Consider the following 20016-nt stretch of genomic DNA (forward strand, 5'->3'; position numbering starts at 1 on the left):
ATCGATTATGGATAAAAAAAATTATAAATTTTTTAATACATATATCTAAAATTAATTTAAAATATGTCAGGTTAATATTTTTATGAATAATAAAATATTTTATACTTTTACATACTTCGAGTATAAAATTTTAATAATATAAAAAATATATATATAAATCCGTTCAAAATTTAATAAAACTCAGACCAATAAAAGATTATAAAACTCTTATATCCTGATAGATATTTAGTTTTGTTATTACCTTGACTTGACTTTTCTCTATCGTCTGACAATGACTTAAAAAAGAAAAAAAGGAAACTTCTACTAGCGTGCAGAATATGACCTTATCAATTTAGTATTCGTAAGTCTGAATTGAACAACAGAATATGGAAGAAAAAGATGTAAAATTTTCCAAGTCAATGTTGGCGAGTTCAAAACCAGAACTAGTCTTGGTTTTTGTTCTTTAATCAAAGATTCAAAGTTACATGATTTTCAGATCTCTTCCCCTTCTTTGCCTTAACCCAGTTCTGTTTTCTTTCTTCCCTTCATTGGGTTGCTTTTAATTCTCCGTCATCACCGCCCTTCAAAAGAAAACTGCTAGTCACAACATGGTTTCGAATTCAATTTCTTATGGAACATTGTCCGAATCTGATGATGAACACAGCAACAGCTCTGGTCACCATTATTATCATCATCTACAGAAAAATTCAAAGCTTGTAAATCTGGGATGGATCTTTATCCTTACAAACATCGTTTTAGAAATCTTGGTGCTGATCTTTGATCAACTGGCCTCACCGAAGGAGCCTGAAAATGCTTTAATCGTGTGCAAATTGTCTTTGGCAATCATGATTGTTTGTATTGCAGAGCTTGTTTATAGAGGACTAGTAAAAGAAAAGCTTACTCTCATGCAATGCTTGAAATCTTTGATTCCTTGTTCTTCAGAAAAGAAGCCGTATAGCTTTATGGATGGACTAGTACTGCTTGCTGCAAAGGTTCAAATGGTTTTGGCAAGCATTGAATATGGTTATTTGCGTAAAGGTAAAGAACCTCCAATTAAAGTATCTCTTGTATCCTTCATTTTCATTGTATGTTTTGTGATTTACAAATTAATTAAGAAAAATCAGGGTGAAGCAAACCTCCTTCCGGTTAGACAGGACAATTGAAGATTATGGTTTGGCAGAAACTTGTAGTGTGATTGATTTCCTTTTCATGCTGTTTGATTTCTGTCATATATTTCTTATACTGTGGTCATTCCAATAAATTTTTCAATTCTTTTTTTTTTATGTATTGATAAGGGGATTATTAATATTAGTGATATTTCAATGCTAGTGCCACTAGTATAATGATGATCTATGGATGCTTGCTTCAGTTGATCACAGAATTGACACAAGAATGAAAATGCGTTTCAAGGTATCTAGGAACATGTATAACAAAAAGTGGGTAACAGATTTCATAATGAATAAGGCACTAATTAGCAATTACTTGAAGCATTCATCTGATTTTTTTTTTTTTTTTTCATTGAGAGAAAAAGACCATGAAGCACTCCACTAATTTCTATTACTTCACAACCATTCAGTCATCTAGTAGGACTGACTGAGAAAAGATGCAGCAATACTCACTCAATTTATTCTTGCATCCTTCATTATTAACATGACATTCGAGGAGGTAAATCACATGCACGTTAAAGAAATTAACACAGAAAAACTCAAGTTGGAGTTCTTCTAAAGTTGCACCGGCTCAAGGAACAACAAAGTGACATGCTCTTTCAAACTTGAGGGATTTGTGTATGCATCATCGTGGAGGTAAACAACTGACATTATACGAGCGAAGTTTACAAGTCATAAGAAGAGGCATTGGGACAAAAGACGGCCTCATGAATTCTTCATTTATATCCTTACATGCATTTGCACAGATCATTTTTAAGCTCTTCAATCGCCTCCTCTTTTGAAACACCAGATTCGTTCATGTAGCAATTGGGAGCTAAGTAGTATTCTCTCTCGTTCATCCTTAATTAAAATAAAAATTTTCATCAGAAAATATAAGTGAAAAAATCTTAGAGTATATATACTTGTCAGAAATATATAATCTTATGTCATTTCTGAGACGGCAAAGTATTTTCAAAGATTCAATGATCTTTGAATTTTCTTTTGAGGGTAAAGTTATTATTTTAATTTAAATAAACAGTTTATTACCAAATTTATCAGACGAAAAATTTTAAAATTATTAAAAGAGTTGAAATTTTGGAAGGAAAAAGTTTCTTGCTTGTGTTAGATAATATGTGGAATGTTAAATATGAATCTTGGGACATTTTGCAGACGCCTATTTGGTATGGGATAAGAGGAAGCAAAGATTATTGTGGGATAGGAGGAATTTATTGTGCTACATTTCCAAGAAATCATGAATTTATTGAATATGGTTACTTGTGTAGACAGGACAATCGAAGATTATATTTGTTTCCTGTTCATGCTGTTTGATTTCTGTTACATATTAATTCTATTTAGTACTGTGCCCAAGTCTTTCATTTCAATAAATTTTCAATTCTTACAACAGATCTGCATAGATTAAGGCACTAAGTACAGCTGATTATTACATTGAAAAAGAAGACCATGACCTTGATGAAGCACTCCACTAACTATTATTACTTCAGAATAATTCAGTCATTTAGTAGGAGTGACTGAGAAAAGATGCAGCAATCTCACTCATTTTATTCTTGCAAATGATATTGGAGGAAGCGGATCACACTTAAATTGAAGAAAATAAGAAGCAAAGACTTGGGTTCGAGTTCTTCTAAAACTGCACCGGCTCAAGAAACAGTAAAGTAACATTCTCTTTCAAATATGAGGGATTGGTGTATGCATCGCAGTCGCGGTAAACAACTGACATAATGCGAGCAAGGTTTACAGTAATCATAAGGAGGGGCCTTGGGACAGGGAAAGGCCTCATGAATTCTTCATTTACATCCTTCCATGCATCCGAACACATCCTTTTAAGCTCTTCAATTGCCTCCTCTTTTGAAACACCGAATTCTTTCATGTAACAATTATCAGCTAAATAGGGTTCTTTCTCTCGTTCACTCTTCAAATAAAAATTATCACGAGATAACTAAAAAAATTTCAGACGACAAGATATCATATAATATTACTTGTCATGAATCTATATAAATGCTAAGATGTAAAAAAGTTATGAGATGTGCATCAAATAAAATAATATTAACATGTAATTATATTATCCTGTTAGTCATTATTACAATTAAATTAATACATTAATTAATAAATTTTTTTATTAAAAATGATTCTAATTCAAAAAAATAGTATGTAACTAATATGTTATAAGTTACATCTTCAATTAAATAATGTTTCTCAATTTTAGAAAATAGTATATTAACTATATTTTTAATATTAGTTTATATGAATATAATTAATATATTAATTAATAAATTAATAAATTTTTTTCATTTTATACGATATACTTTTAATTATATCTTTTATTAAATTATTTTTATACAAATTAAAACTATTTATAATCAAAATAATAAAATAACTAATATATAATAATACATACTTCCCGTGCCACGATGTCATTTTGAAGACGGCCCGGTACTTTGGAAGCTTCAACAATTTTTGGATTGCTTTGTAGCCATTGAAATTCTTCAAGCCCTGCAAGTTTTTTAATTCCAATGAAGGCGAATGCTGACAGGAAGCCAAAAGCGCTTGAGGCTAATGCTTGGCACATATACTCCTTGAATGTTGGGAAATAGCCATCTCTACACTATTGTGCCTCGACATGATAGGCTCTCACCACTTCTTTTAACTGACATGTATTTTTACATAACCCCCAGCAGAGAAGAAAAGAAAAGAAAACCCAAAAAAGATCAGGACGAAAGATCATCATCGAGTTGCAAACATCATATTAATATGTATGTATGTAGACGTGAATGTGAGTATTTGCTAAACAAAGGCCTCAAATAAATCTTACTTTCTCCTTCCCATAATTGAGACTAAATGATTTTTGGTCGCTATCCAGTTCGTCAAAAAAATTTAAGATAGCATTGTAAAGAATCTTCAAATAATCTGCAGGTAAATTATCAATGGCGTCGATGTTGCATCTGGAAATACACAAAATTGAAATTAATTACAGATTCATATGTGCAGATAAATAACTAATTATGTATATAATAATAATATCAAACCTCTCAAATGCACTTGTAAAATGCTGTACTTCTTCAAATTTACCATATGAATCATACGTATCATCTAGCAATGCCAGAATCTGGATACATTTGGTAACAAGCATGCGAGAGAGAGCAAATTGAGGCTCAAACAGAATTCCAACTGCAAGGAAATATCCCTCCACAATTCTGTCTCTTGCATAAGGAAGCTTCTCTGCTAGGTTTACATCTCTCCACCACCTGGAGATATCGGCTAGCTCTTGTTTGTGCAGTAACTGGACTCTATTAAAATCTAACTTTGCAAACTTGAGTAGAGTTTCATCATGCGACTTCTCTTCTTCATAGAAAGAGATAAATTTCCTAGCCTCAAGCCGTGGCAGGCTTCTATGGAAGGGCAGGATCAAGGCATTCTTAATGTGTTGCGCCAGATGAGGGCTTGATTGCATAGCCAAGGACTCTAGGTGTGGCTTTACAAAAGTAAGTGCTTCGTCAAGAATATCTTCTCCATGCATACTCAAAAAAGTGGCTTCATAAAGACTGAGAAGGCCCGCCACATCACTAGCGATGGTTTTGATGAACCGTCCATCATTGTCTTTGAATTTCTTGAACACATCGGATTCATAACAACCCTCCACTTGATGTCAGCTTCTTGTTTAATTAGTAATAACATATACTATTTTTTATAGGTCAAATACATATTTATGTCCTGAATTTGTATCAATTAATCAATATAACATTTTTATTTCTGATTTAACCTAACAAACATTTAAATTTCACTTTTTTTAATATCTAAATACCTTTAACTTTCAATTTAATCTAACATACACTTGAACTTTATTTTTTGATATTAATTAAACACTTTCGTGCAGAATATTTAGAAGTATTGAATGAAAACATATGTCAAAAAAATATTATTAAAAAATCAAATTCAGGTGTCTATTAAATTACAATGAAAATTAGAGTGTTAAACTGACTAAATGACCAAAGTTCAAGAACATAAATATGCATTTGGCATTTCTTATATATCTAAGTTTTTTTCAGTAAAATTAAAAATTAAAAAATTATCAAATACGAGCAATATGATACTGATAGTTGATTGGAATAAAAATAATTGAATTTTTACGAATTGATATTTTTTAATAGTAAAATACTTTTAACTATATATACTGTTACCTAGAAATTGTCAAAATGTGAACCCACTTAATATTTTTTTTATACTTATTTAAAAAAGATTAAACTCTTAAAAGAAGTACGAAAACTTTGCTACTCTGCTTACCAGAAGATACTTTGAATCCATATTGTCTTAGAACTCGAAATAGAAGTGCTGCAGAGTTGAGGTTATAATCATTATCATGGAGGAAAGTAGGAAGGGACTTAAAAATGTGATGTAATTGCTCTTCTATTTCACTCTCCAAGTGATAGGACACACCAAGACGACATAATAAATCAATGAGCTCAATACTCTTTATTACATCTCCTGCAGAAGCCACCACCATATCTTTCACCTTCTCTTTGAGTACTTCTACTTCTCTGGTATACCCTTCAAATTCCTGGTTCATGTTTGACAAGGGTTATTCAGAGTTGCTACGTATAATTTTTTACAATATGCATGAAACAACCACTGACAGTTATATAATTAGCAACTTACTGTTTCGGACAAGGAAAATGAGGCAAAGCTATAACCCCACAAAGTAGGGGGGGAAACCTTTGCGTCGGACGATTTTGGTCTGTGTTTGTTGAGAAATGGGTTCGCTCTGCCATTTTTGTAGGATTACAACAAATTAGCTGGGGAAGACAAGAAGGTGTAAATGCTTGTGACAATATGGATTCAAGCAAAGATTATTTATAGAAAAAGGATTCGGATCAAGTACACAATAGTACTACATTAAAGACCATACTTTATTAATAAAATAACTTGGCACTATATCTTGGAAACTTTTTGTCTTTTTGTTTTTTCTTTTTTTCTGAAATGGATAGAATAATGTGATTGTTCAAAAACTGTGGGCGGGTAACAACAATAGCAGCAAGAAAGATTCGCAACCGTAGGTCCCCGTGCAAAGTCATTAATTACGGTGGAAAATGATGTGTGTCTATTTATCCATTTTAATCTTCTTTATACATAATATGTACATAAAATTTAAATATTTAATTACTATAGAATTTAGATTTTATATTTATTTTTAAAAATTTAGTATGCATTTTTAAATTTTAATTTCAAGACTAAATTTAATTTTAATTTTAATTTTTAATAAAATTATCAGTCAAATTTACTAATATGATGTGAACTTAACGATAATAATAAAATGTTGAATCAATATTAGAGATGTTAACCCATCTCAATACTAAATTATTATCATTTAAGCATATAAAATTATTTTTTTCTTTTCTTAACTTTTAATTTTACTAATCATAAATATTTAAATGACAACATTTTAATAATTAAAATATTAATTTAATCATTCTGTTTTTGTTATAAATAAATAAGACGCCACTATAGTTTTGTTTAATAAATAATAAAAAATAATTTATGAAATCAATAGAACAATCTTACTATAAGAAATTTAATAAATTAATATTTAATATTTAAAACATATAATAGTCATGTAAACTTTATATGTATGTATTTATCATTCATGGAACAAATATACTATTTATGAATTAGCATAATATAACACAATATTCCATCATTATTTATATTAGTTTTTGAAAAAGATATATTATTTATGTTCTATATCATTTTTAAAATATTGGTTATTAATATATAAATTTACAAATATATATAACATATTGTCGAAATATGTAAATTATAAATTTTAACATTTACAGGAATTTGAATATCTGTTGCCACACCTTTGCAATCGGTTAAGACCTTTGGTATTGTTTCAAGTCACACCTAACTTAAGAATTATTTATTATGCACCAATTCATTGCTATTTCTAATTAATAATGACAGTTGACTATAATTTCAGCCTAACTCATTATGTTGATATGACCAAATGTGAGGTACATTTTGTAGCTTTTCTATCTACATTCCATTCCAAGGATGAGGGCCATTCAACCTTCCAAATATACCAACATAACCCTTTCAAACTTTCCAATTTAAACCCAGTAAAATATAAAACACAAATAGGATTTGATGAATGCCTAATCTAAGATGATCCTCAGAATAATATTTGTAAAAGAGTAAACAACGAAATCACCAGAAATGAATTTCTTAAATCCATTATGATGCTTAAATTAAAAATTTTAGGAAATAAGTTGTAGATTATGTGATTGTGAAGGTTAATGTAACGTACCTCAAACTAAGAATCATAACTTTTTTATATAGAGGCTAAGTTAGTCCTTATTCATATATGAATAGGACTTAATTCCTAACAATTAGAGAATTAGTTTCCTAACTGGACTCTATTTCATCATCTATTTGGATTTACTCTTCATGTAATATTAGATGATGAGCATGTTGTTTGGAACTCCTCTTCTGATCAGGAATTTATATGCTCTCGTGACTTAGATGCTTACTAATCAATATAACATTAATACTATGTTTGGTTAAAATTCATAAAAAATTATTTTATTTAAGAAAAATATATGAAAAATAAAATAAAATGAAAATAATAGAGTTAAAATAGATATTTTTGTGTTATGAAATGCATTGACTTACTAATATAGAATTTATTTAGAGATTCTATTTATTTTATTAGAATTTAGTTTAATTATAACGAATTTTACACAAATTTAATAGAAGTAAAGTCATTATTTAAGTAGAAAAGATTTATTAGTTAAGATATTAATTATATAATAAATATATTTATGTCACATGTTAAAAATACTATAACTTAATTCATTAATTATATATATATAATTAATATTAAGAAAATTAACATGCTACTTTTTAGGATTCATTATATAATTATAAAAATTAATTTTATTAATTAACATAATATTGAAAATATAATTAAAATGCAACTTTCTAGAATCATAATCATTTTATTAATTTTAATAAATTAATTATATAATAATTGATATATCAATATAATATTTATATTTTTAAAAGTAAATACACATATAAAAATATTTTTATATCATATTAACAGCAGTTCCACACGGATACTTTAATATGTTTATGTTATTATTTTTGTTTTATGAAGAATGATGTCAAGACATTTCCCAAAAAGAAAACGACAGCGTTTTTAATCGAATAAAATATTAAAAAATATTTAATTAAATAAAAATATTATACTAATATTTTAATTAAAATATTAGATTTAAAACTTTTAGTTAAAATATATTATTTAATTTATATAATAATTTTTAAAAATTATTTAATTAATAATTCAACATGATTATTCATAAACATAAAATGAGATAAATCCCGTTTTGAACTTGAATATTGCATTCTATTTAAAGAGCAATCTCAATTATCTTGTTACAATTACCTAAAGCTTCATAACAAGAGACCTCAATTATTAGGGATGAAGAATACACATGTTTATTAAATGTATCACTATAGGATGTTATATCCTAAGATTTGAGTGTTAAATTTTTTTTAAGAATTTAATAATTAATTATGTCGGTTAAATGATAGAATCAAAGATAAAATACATAAATATCTTATCATATTATACAAATAAGATTGATGAAATAAAATAATATTACAGTAAAATAAAATATAGCATGACATATATTTTTTAAAATTATATATATAAATATTACTATATAGAAAAATATTTTCTTAATGCGAGATTTAAAAAAATTATAATTTATTATAATAGAAAGTTTATTTCTATTTATAACTGGCCTAAGTTGGAACTGTAATTTTTTATTATTGTATAGAGATTATTTCTATATAGAGTATCACTATAATGAGATTTTACTATATTTTTATTAAAAGAGACATGAGAATATATCGTATCAGGATGAATCAATTATTATTTTAGAGTTGTCTTCTGTAATATTGAAAAAGAGTTATTCCATCTAAGAATTTAAATATTGATTAATGATTTAAATAAATGAAGATTATTGAATATGAATCACATGTATATTCTTGTCATGAATAAGTCTTTTCAATTAATTAATTTGCTAAAGTTTGTCTAAATATATGAAGATTATTGGATATGAATCACCCGTGTATTTTTCTTATGAACAAGTCTTTTTAATCAATCAATTTGCCAAACTTTGGCCAAATATATAAAGATTATTGAATATGAATCACTCGTATATTTTTTACTTTTAAGATAACGTGATGGATCAGCCATTGAAATGCTACTTTTTAAACTTTTAAAGATCAAGGGAGACGGACCTTCCTAATGGATTTATTAAATGAGCGAGTGCATATCAAAATTTTCAAGTTGTAGCTAACTTTACAATGAAATGCATATTTAGACATTTAGTATTTAATTATTTAATTATTTTAATATTTTATTTTTTAATATAATTAAACAATAAAATATACACTTAAAGAGTGGAGAATATAAAAAGAAATAGTATGGTGTAAATTCAGATTATATTTGGAAGAGTTTAATATATGATAACAAACTATTATAAGCCAACATGTCATAACCAAGAAAGATAGAGTTGATGAAGTCTATATTCCATTACAGCTAAGAGTCTTAAAAGTCGTGTCATGATCGAACTTTTAAGTTATCAATATACATAATGAAAGAGAAAAACATGTTGCTGAGATAATGCAACTCATTGAAACACACTAGAAAGAGTTGGTTTTCCATATACAAGGATTTACTCCAAGAACAAGAACATGGTATATTTAAATTAGCTAATATAAACATTTCATGTTATTGAATGATTGAAACTTGGTATAGTTATGGAAAAATTTCATTAATTAAGAATCATAATCTTTATTCACTTCATTATTTGTTCCCTTGCTTTCCCATAGTACAATATGGAAAATTGGTAACGGGAAATCGGTATCTGCTATTCATGACTATGCTTGGCCACCACTTTGTATATTTTTCAAGCTTTTTTTCTATTCCTGCTAGTAGACAATTTGATGGTCATAAAGTGGTCCATCATATTGATCCAGTTTTCAAATCATGGAAAAATTCTCTGGTTTATAATATTTCTTTGCCCTGAGAGCTGATGCCATTTTCCAAATTCCTATCAATAGCATAGACAATGAGGATCACAAATCCTCATGCCATTATTGCTCAGCGTGTTCAGTCTTTGCCTCTGTGTAGGTGGATACACTTGTGGCAACTCCAGTTGGTTCTCTTTATTAACCCTAGGCTTGGTAAAGAAGGTGTTTGTCCTTGTTGCTATCATTCAGAATCCGGAGATCATTTCTCAAGCATCTCAGGATCTCCATCACTTTAGTCTGGCTTGCTTTTAACATGCCGTATCCAATCTCACCGGCATGGTGCATCTTCCTCCAGTGGAGGAGTGGGTTTTTTGGACCGTAACTCTCTTGGCGTCATTTTATTCTGGCACTGAACCACCTTTTACTAAAGAAAATTGGGATTATTAATTAAGATAATATTTATATTTTAACAATTACTTTTATTATTAAAAAATTAATTATATCTTTAGTGTATGAATTTGTCAAAAAATGACAATCGAGTGGTTAAATTTTTAGAATTAATAATTGAGTGTGGCAACCTACAAAAAAATTAATAAAGTTGTATTTTTAACAGGTAATTTTTAGACTTTTCCTAAATTTTACAGATATAGATAAAAGAGTAAAAATTACTGAACACGTTAAAAATTAAAGTAAATTCATTAGTGATATAGGGTTAGAGTAAATTTTCTCTAATATAATAACTTCTTTTTCCTAATCTCTATTAATCCTCAATTTAGCAGTTCTAATTCTTAATCTCCAATTCATGAATTCTAATATTTATTGCGCTATAAAATTTTAATAACTTTGTAAAAGCATGTTTATATATGATTGACCAATTTATTATTTTATTATTTTTTAGAACACATTTTTACTACATGTCTCTTATTTTCATCTCATTTAATATAAAAAAAAAAACTCACAACGGTATTTATAATGTATGACATACTAAAAATACTATTTTGTTATTTTTTTTATAAATTGTCGCACTTAATTATTAGTTTAAAAGTTCAACCACTCAATTGTCATTTTTTGACAAATTTAGATACCAAAAATATAATTATCCCTTATTAAGAACTTAACTCATTGATTATATTTATTAGCTAAGTAAAAGTAGCTCTTTCCAAAAAAGAAAATTACTAAAAACCTTTTTTTCCATCTACTTCTTGCCTTTGGCATCTCTGACCTTAATCCAATTTTTTCACTTAACTAAACTATTTTACCCCCGTAATATAACTCTATTCCCCCCTACTCCTTCCCTCTCATCCCTCACATGTTATTCAAATATAGACTATTAAATTTCTTGAAGTAAGATTATAACCATTAACAAAAAAAAATTAAAGAAGAAAATAAATAAAATAGTTTATACAAAAAAAAAAAAAAAAAGAGGTATGAAAATTTTACTGATATTTTATTTTATTTTATTCTAATTTTTAATGTACATTGAATATCAAATTTTAGTATTTATTATAACCAATATAATGGATAAAGAATTTAATGTTTTAAGACCTATTTTTGATTTGAATGAGCTATTTCCGGATGATATGAATGTTGTTATAAATTCTACTTTGAATGAGGGATCACTTGAGTAAATGAACAATAGATATGACCCTTTTGTTGGCCAAAGCTTCCTAAGTGAAGAAAAAACTTATCTTTTCTACAAAAATTATGCAAATGCCTGTGAATCTTCAATTTAAAAAGGAAGATTTATAAACAAATGTAAAAAAAAAAAGAAAAAGAAAAAGAGATGTAATTCTTTTTGACATTATCAAGGAATATGGTCAATAAAGACTATTGATTTGTGGATTTTGTAAATAAATACCCAGAAAAAGAAAGTAGTGTACCAAAATATTGCTAAGAAAAGAAAGCTGACTTCAAAATATGAAGGGTTAAATTCAATTTTTTCAATTAAATATTTAATGTTACAAATATTTAGAAAAGATATTGAATTTAATATTAATATTCTTTTATGTGAATTTTCTAAGAACTAGTAATTATAATCAATTTTTTAATTAGTGTAATCTTTATGTTTTTAGCATTAGAAAAATACTATTTGGTTCAAGTAGAGATACAATGAATGTATCTCAGTGGCACAATATGTAAATCTATATAAGTTTAATTACTCCCTCCATTTCATTCGTATTATCTCTTTTACAAATTAAAATAATTTTAATTATCTCACTTTAATATATCCAATGCAATATTAATTAATTAATTTTTTATTTATTTTTGTGTCAGAATAGGTATAATGAATTTTGCACTATTTATAAAACTATAATTTAATCTAATTTAGTTAGTGTTTTTTTTAATAATTAAACCTATTAAATATTTTATGAATCCAAATAAACTACTAAAGGTTGAGAGTTAATATGGAATGGAAAAAGTTGAAAATAGACTAATATAAGTCTTAATAAAATTTAAAGTATTGAAAATAAATTAAAATATGCTGAGAAAAATCATAAAGTTTTGGCTGGAGATATCTACAATACTTAATGGTTGGTTTTATTAAATTAAATTAAATATTTATTTTGACTTGAGATTCAATTACTATGTCTCCGCTTAAGCTAAATAGCACCACCCTAAGCATTGATGAATAAAATCAAGTTGTTTAATAATAAATTTTTTCTCATTAATTATGAAGATACTATTAGATTAGTGTAGCTAATTTAATAGGTATTAAATATGGCTTAACAAGTGCATTTAGGAGAGTTGTTAAATTCTGAACCCAACTACATCTAGCATTATGTGTCTGAAATTATTTACACGCGTAGTCCTCGTCTTTAGAAAGAACATTAAATTTAATTGACGATTTTTACCCACAATCAAAATAAAAAATTACCAACAGAATACGTAATTTTTTACTTAATACATTTGAGCAAAAATTACATCATCAACTTGCTAATATATGTAAGCATCACACATGAAATTAACATCTAATATATATGAAGAAAGAGAATAATGTTGGAGTAAAAAAAATGGGGCACTTTTACTTTTTCTTTTTCTTATTTATTAATTTTTAACGTATTATTTTATCATTACTTTATTATTATATATCACAAGCCGACGTGTAATAATGGGTAAGTTGTTTGATAATGAGTTGGTGCACCCACACTTGGGCCGAGAGAAATTGTAAGAAAGTGTAGGGGCCTGCCCAAATGTAATGCCACAGAGATGCTCAAGCTCAGCAGAACTTACTGTTTATTAAGTTGATTGATTATTAAAAGAAAACTGTATTTCATAAGTTTTTGTATTATGCTTTTTATTTTATTTAAATTAGTATTTTTTGGTTATGGAAAAATCTCTTCAAGGATCATAATCTTTTCACTTCATTATTTGTCTCCCATAGTATAAGATGGTAAATTGGTATTTGGAAATCAATATCTGCTGTTCACGATGCTTGGATCCCCACTTTGTATCCTTTTCTTCAAGCTCTTTTCCCTGCTGCTGTCCAATTGCCTGATTATAATAAATATTTGGAAGGATTAACGGTCTGGCCTGAGCATGTTTTGCTTATTACCAGAAAAAGATAATATATCTATCTGCTTTTATTTTGCTTTATTTAAAACAAAAGATAAAAAGTCTCATAAGAAAATCAATTGACAGTGCAACTATGAAGTATCCATCTGATTAGTTAAGTATGTTCCATCTGATCAGTTCACATGGCGAAATATCTTTTAAAATTATTAAGAAAAAGACTGCAAGTTGACTTTCCACATAACATTTTGGATGTTGATTGCTGAGGTACCCTAGAGAACTCTTGATTCTACTTCATCACAATTTCACTTCCTTTTCCTTGGCAGGATAATCATTTCATAAGAAGATGTCTTCCAGCGAGGTTATAGACTTCTTGATCAAAAGCAAGAAGCTGGAGCCTGGACTGCTGCACAGAGTGAATACAACAATTATACATGTTAATGCAGTACTCTACGACGCAGAGGAGAAGCAGATCACTAATCCTGCTGTCAAAAACTGGCTCGACGACCTTCAGGATTGTGTCTTTGAAATCGATGACTTGTTGGATGAGTTTGCTCATAAAGCAGCACGATCCAAGGTGCTAAACTTTTTCTCTGCTCTTATTCCATTTAGTTATAAGGATGAGGATATGGTAGATAAGTTAGAAGAGATCCTTGAGAAGATCGATAACTTAATTAACTTAAAGGATGCTCTTAAGGGTATTGAAGGAAAGCCAATAATTCCACAAATTCCATCCACAACTTGTCTCGTAGATGAATCTGATATTTATGGCAGGGAAGCTGATCAGGAGGCCATAATGGAATTGTTGCTATCTAATGATCAAAATGACATAGTAGACGTGGTTCCCATTGTGGGTCTGTGTGGGATCGGTAAAACCACCCTTGCTCAATCTGTCTTTAACGACTATAGAGTAGATCAGGAGTTTGAAATCAGAGCATGGGTTTGTGTTGGAGGTGAATTTAATGTTTTTCAGATAACTAAAAGTTTTCTTGAAGGGATAACAGGAAAGACTTGTGACTATAAAGAATTAAACCCGCTTCAAGTTGAATTGCGGGATAGATTGAGTATGAGAAAGTTTTTGCTTGTATTAGATGATATTTGGAATGTTAATTATGAAGCCTGGGAACTTCTGCAAAAACCTTTGAAGCATGGGAGAGGAGGAGGCAAGATCATTGTTACGACACGAAATGAAAGTGTAGCATTAGTCACACTCACCATTCCAATCTATCATTTGAGAGAATTAAGTGATGATGACTGCTATACCTTGTTTAGAAGACATGCATTTGACAGTACTGAAGGAACAGGAGAGCATCCACAATTAGAAGGACTTGACCGAGAAATAGTGAGAAAGTGTAGAGGCCTACCTTTGGTTGCCAAAACATTGGGAAATCTGTTGCATTTCGAAAGAGATGCTAGAGAATGGGATAAGATATTGAGGTCCAACATATGGGATTTGCCAAGTGACAGCAGCATTCTTCAGTCTCTATTATTAAGCTACTACCAGCTCCCTTCACATCTGAAGCGGTGTTTTGCTTACTGCGCTACATTTCCAAGAAGGCATGAATTTACAAGAGCAGAAGTAGTTCGTTTATGGACCGCAAAGGAACTAATTCAGCCTAATGAAAATCGTCAGACTGAAGAACTGGGTGATGAGTACTTTCAGAACCTTGTATCAAGATCACTTTTTCAACGATCCAGTGCTAATCCGTCATCCTTTGTCATGCATGACCTCAATCATGATTTAGCTAAATTTGTCTATCGAACGTTCTTCCATCACAGAATTCGTCGCTATCCCCATCGAGGAGATACCAAGGTATGGATGACATATCTTCAGTTTCAGTACTTCCATAGCTGTACAATCAATGTGCTTATTTATTAATCAAACTCGAGAAATTGTTTTCTTTTTTGCACGTAGGATATTGCTGAGTGGCCCTTTATTCTCACGAACATCTTGCTAGAGATCTTGTTGCTGGCTTTTGACCAAATGGCTTCACCCAAAAAGCCACAATATGCGTTGGTTGCTGCATCCTTGTCTTTGGCAGTCTTGTTTGTTTGCATTTCTGAGCTTATTTACAAGGCAATGAAGAAAAACAGTGCTACTTTCTTTCAAATTCTGAGATGCATGCTTCATGGTTCTCTTGAGAAGAACCCATATACCTTCATTGACTGGTTTGGCCTACTCAGTGCCTTTGGTCAAGTTGTTGTCAGCAGCATAGCATACGTTTATATGCGTCAAGGTAAAGACAATCCAATTAAAGTATCCGTCGTATCCCTTAGTTTCATCATATGTTTGGCCTCTTCCAAATTAGTCAAGAATCCAAATGAGGCACAACTTCCAACTACAAGGGGCTATTAAAGATAATTTAGGGGTTCAAACAAACTGCATTGATCATTGTAGTGGGAATTAGGTTGGTTCCACTTCATCATCAACCTTTTCTTATTTTATTTCATGTTATTTGACCTCAAATTCCGGCCCTTTAGTTTGGAGTAAATTATGTGCAAACATTGAATTCTTAACAAATCATGCCATTATTATAAGTCCTTGCTTTTTAGTTTTCATGGTTGATTGATATCCAGAGACACATTTAAATTACTCAGGAGTCATGGCTCATGAATAGCAATTATGGCTAGCCTAGTACATCATATTAGAAATAAGGTTCAATTTAGCCGCCAAATTTTATGATCAGACTCAATTAGTCCAAAACTTTGTTATCTTGACTCAAATTAGCCCCTAAGTGGAAAAATGAGAGTGACTCTTTCTTAAGAAGTTAAGAAAAATATTTTTTAAATAAAAGATTTAATTTACTAATTTCTTAAAAAACATTTGTTTTTTTTTATTTTGGATAAATATTAAATTTTTGTTTTTATAAATGTTAGTCAAAATTGTTGCTTTATTATCTTTTTAGTAGATCACTCTTTTTTCTATGGAGAGTGAGTTACACTATCTTCACATGGGTGATTTGAACAAAAATAAATAAATTTTAGCTAAATTAGTCCAAAAAATAGAAGAAAAAAAACTAAATTAAACCTTGCCACAAAGTTCAGGGGCCAAATTGAACTGTATTCCTCATATTTATCAACTCTTTTGGGCTCAAAGGTGGAGTGGGTTAGCCTTATAGGATTGGAGCAAAGTAAAACGAGGCCGAACCAATAACATACAGAAAATACGTTTCCCTTTTAGAAAAACGGCAGCATTATACTTTTAGCGCCTAAAAAACGCCACAAAAAGCACCTTTTTTTTTTTCTTTTTCTTTTCAAAAAGAAACGAAAACGAAAACCCGAACCCTCCTTTATTTAATCTCTATTGCACTGAAACTCCCCCTTCACTCGCTCACTCACTCACTCCCTCGCTCTCTATCTAATCAGTAATGGAATCCCTAATCCTCCAACTCCACGAAATCTCCGCCGTCAAATTCGGAAGCTTCAAGCTGAAATCCGGAATCACCTCCCCTATCTACATAGACCTCCGTCTCATAATCTCCTACCCTTCCCTCCTCCGCCACATCTCCCAAACCCTAATCTCCTCCGTCTCTTCTTCCTCTTTCGACCTCATCTGCGGCGTACCCTACACCGCACTCCCAATCGCCACGTGCGTCTCCATTTCCAACAACATCCCTATGGTTATGCGCCGAAAGGAAGTTAAGGATTATGGAACGGCAAAAGCGATTGAAGGTGCATTTAGAAATGGACAGACTTGTTTGATTGTTGAAGATCTTGTTACTAGCGGTACTTCTGTTCTCGAAACTGCAGCTCCTTTGCGTGCTGCTGGGTTAAATGTTACCGACGCTGTCGTTTTGATTGATAGAGAACAAGGCGGGAAAGAAAATTTGGAAGTTAATGGGATTAAATTGCATTCCATTATTAAGTTAACAGAGATGGTTAAAGTTTTGAGAGAGAAAGGTAAGTTAGATGAGGAAACCGAGAGAAGTGTTATGAAGTTTCTTGATGGGAATAAGAAGGTGGCTGCGCCAGCTATGGAGAAACAGAAGCTGAAGATTGTTAAAGGTTTGAAATTTGAAGAGAGAGCTAAGTTGGCCAAGAATCCTACTGGGAAAAGATTGTTTGAGGTTATGGTTAAGAAAGAGAGTAATTTGTGTCTGGCTGCTGATGTTGGTACTGCTGCTGAATTGCTTCAACTTGCTGAAAAGGTGAGCTCTTTAAAATTCTCCTTTTCGAGTGTACTTGTAGGAAAACTTGAGAAAGTCTGATTCTTTTTATTCCTTTGTTACATTGTTTGCTAATGTACAGATCATAAAGTTTTCTTCTTTTTCTCTTTTGGCTAATATTGTTCTTAATATTGTCTGTAGGTTGGACCAGAGATATGCATGTTGAAAACTCATGTTGATATATTGCCTGATTTCACTCCTGATTTTGGTTCAAAACTTCGCTCGGTATAATTCTAAACCATCTTATAAAGTTTGATACTTTTACGTAGTTGCTTATTGGAGATTGAGATTATTTGTCTTTATAGAACTAGTAAATGATGTCAACTACTGATGTCGTTAACGCACATATCTCCTTTAGGTCCCTTGAAAATGGGGACTTTTTTTTCAGAATATCACAACTTTTAGATCGTTATGTGCTCATGATGACCGTGTTTGTTCCAGCCTTCTTGTTGGACTATTCTTTGTTTGTGATTTCTTGCATAATTTTTGAACATATATTCTTTTCTCTAAAAGAACACCGATTGGCTAACTTCTACTCGCATCATGCACCTAAAAATACTTCCATTTAGTGTGTGTTATATGCATCTTATTTTTAAGTGGTTACTATCTTCTCTATCTTATCTGTTAAATTTAATTGTTTGCCTTCAACTTTCATCTATTTTTATTTTTTTTTAATGATTAGTACCCTTGCTTGGCGACGGAATGACTGTAAATTAAATAGTTGCTATTCCTCTTACTCTTTTTAAATTATGATTCCTCTGTGTAAAGGGTTTGGCTTATTTAACTCCTTTCCAACTTCTAGCTCATTGTCCTTTTTATACTGTAGATTGCAGATAAGTACAATTTCTTAATTTTTGAAGATCGCAAATTTGCAGACATTGGAAACACTGTGACAATGCAATATGAGGGGTGAGACTCAGTTGCATGTGTTTTTCACCCTTTTTTTCAATGTTTAATTTTCTTAGTGGTTAGCAACGTTTTAAAACATTGGTGGTTAGTATCCATGTGCATGCCTGAGGTTTCCTGTCTCTATTGTTGACAGGGGAATCTTCCATATTCTGGATTGGGCTGATATAGTTAATGCTCACATTATTTCTGGCCCTGGAATTGTGGATGGACTCAAATTGAAGGTTAGGCACATAAATACTTGATTTTTGCGACACCCACACACTAGGGTCTCACACATGCTACATATCTAACATTTGTATATTCTTGGTTTAGGGTTTACCTCGTGGTAGGGGCCTGTTGCTGCTTGCAGAAATGAGTTCAGCTGGTAACTTTGCAACTGGAGACTACACAGCAGCAGCAGTAAAAATTGCTGAAGAACATTCAGATTTTGTCATTGGCTTCATCTCAGTTAATCCCGCCTCATGGCCAGGCGTTCCAGTATATCCGGCATTTATTCAGGCAACTCCAGGAGTTCAGATGGTGAAAGGGGGAGATGCCCTTGGGCAGCAATATAATACTCCATATTCCGTGAGTTCTGTGCTGTGTTCACTGCTGCTCACAACTTTATACTCTTTAGCAGTAGCATCACAGTGCATTCATTTTCCCTTTATGTTTTTCATCAACAACATGCATCCGAAGTATTTGGGGTGTTTATCTTCATGCTATTCATCTCTGTATCCTTATGAAAATTATTTCTTATGAAAATGATTTGCAGGTGATTAATGATAGGGGCAGTGACATCATCATAGTTGGCCGTGGGATTATAAAAGCAGCAGATCCTGGGGAGACAGCGCGTGAATATCGGCTCCAAGGATGGGATGCATACCTGGCTAAATGCACATGATGGTGAAATTAGGGACTGCTCACTTTGCATCTCTGTCTCAGTTTTGATCTACTCGGGCGGTAATTGTTCGTGAAGCTGGTGAGGCGAGTTTGAAACATTGCTTAATGATGTTTCAACAATTTGTTGTGGGGTGTATAATGCAATTTGATAGAAGCGTTTTTCTGCATTTATAATAAACTAAGCTGGCCCTTTCTGGTCTAATGTATGCGAGGCAGTGTCAAACTCAAAAGGTTTGTTTGTAAACATGTTAAATGATTGAGTAACTAAAGGCTTTCAAACTGTTCTGATTCAACACTGTAAAAAGATGAAATAATTTCACAGAGCATAGTTGTTTTGACTTTTGAGTCCTTACTGATTGAGGAATTGG

The 20016-nt window shown here is 30.6% G+C and overlaps 3 protein-coding genes and 1 pseudogene across 3 annotated transcripts; 3 read left to right on the forward strand and 1 right to left on the reverse strand.

The window, feature by feature from the left end:
- The first annotated feature begins 354 nt into the window (after window positions 1-354).
- LOC8270894 lies at window positions 355-1262 on the forward strand. Its single transcript, XM_015715261.3, has one exon. It carries the CDS (start codon window positions 588-590, stop codon window positions 1140-1142), a length of 555 nt encoding a protein of 184 aa, XP_015570747.2. The 5' UTR covers window positions 355-587; the 3' UTR covers window positions 1143-1262.
- Window positions 1263-2480: 1218 nt separating this feature from the next.
- LOC125370798 lies at window positions 2481-5908 on the reverse strand (annotated as a pseudogene).
- Window positions 5909-14037: 8129 nt separating this feature from the next.
- LOC8270895 (putative disease resistance RPP13-like protein 1) lies at window positions 14038-16257 on the forward strand. Its single transcript, XM_002513026.4, has 2 exons — window positions 14038-15504; window positions 15607-16257. The coding sequence occupies exons 1-2, from the start codon at window positions 14038-14040 to the stop codon at window positions 16045-16047; spliced, it is 1908 nt and encodes a 635-aa protein (XP_002513072.1). The 3' UTR covers window positions 16048-16257.
- Window positions 16258-16925: 668 nt separating this feature from the next.
- LOC8270896 (uridine 5'-monophosphate synthase) lies at window positions 16926-19986 on the forward strand. The gene is made up of 6 exons (XM_048378104.1): window positions 16926-17839; window positions 17999-18082; window positions 18684-18766; window positions 18900-18987; window positions 19079-19333; window positions 19521-19986. The coding sequence occupies exons 1-6, from the start codon at window positions 17060-17062 to the stop codon at window positions 19647-19649; spliced, it is 1419 nt and encodes a 472-aa protein (XP_048234061.1). The 5' UTR covers window positions 16926-17059; the 3' UTR covers window positions 19650-19986.
- Window positions 19987-20016: the final 30 nt, after the last annotated feature.

Source organism: Ricinus communis, chromosome 8 (genome assembly GCF_019578655.1).
Source record: "Ricinus communis isolate WT05 ecotype wild-type chromosome 8, ASM1957865v1, whole genome shotgun sequence".
NCBI lineage: Eukaryota > Viridiplantae > Streptophyta > Magnoliopsida > Malpighiales > Euphorbiaceae > Ricinus > Ricinus communis.

Bases quoted from the DNA above. Each gene is read 5' to 3' on its own strand.
- LOC8270894 (XM_015715261.3), top strand. From the start codon at position 588: ATGGTTTCGAATTCAATTTCTTATGGAACATTGTCCGAATCTGATGAT.
- LOC8270895 (XM_002513026.4), top strand. From the start codon at position 14,038: ATGTCTTCCAGCGAGGTTATAGACTTCTTGATCAAAAGCAAGAAGCTG. The intron at 15,505-15,606 runs GTATGGATGACA...TTTTGCACGTAG, and splicing joins CCCATCGAGGAGATACCAAG to GATATTGCTGAGTGGCCCTT.
- LOC8270896 (XM_048378104.1), top strand. From the start codon at position 17,060: ATGGAATCCCTAATCCTCCAACTCCACGAAATCTCCGCCGTCAAATTC. The intron at 18,083-18,683 runs GTATAATTCTAA...TTTATACTGTAG, and splicing joins TTGGTTCAAAACTTCGCTCG to ATTGCAGATAAGTACAATTT. The intron at 18,988-19,078 runs GTTAGGCACATA...TTCTTGGTTTAG, and splicing joins TGGATGGACTCAAATTGAAG to GGTTTACCTCGTGGTAGGGG.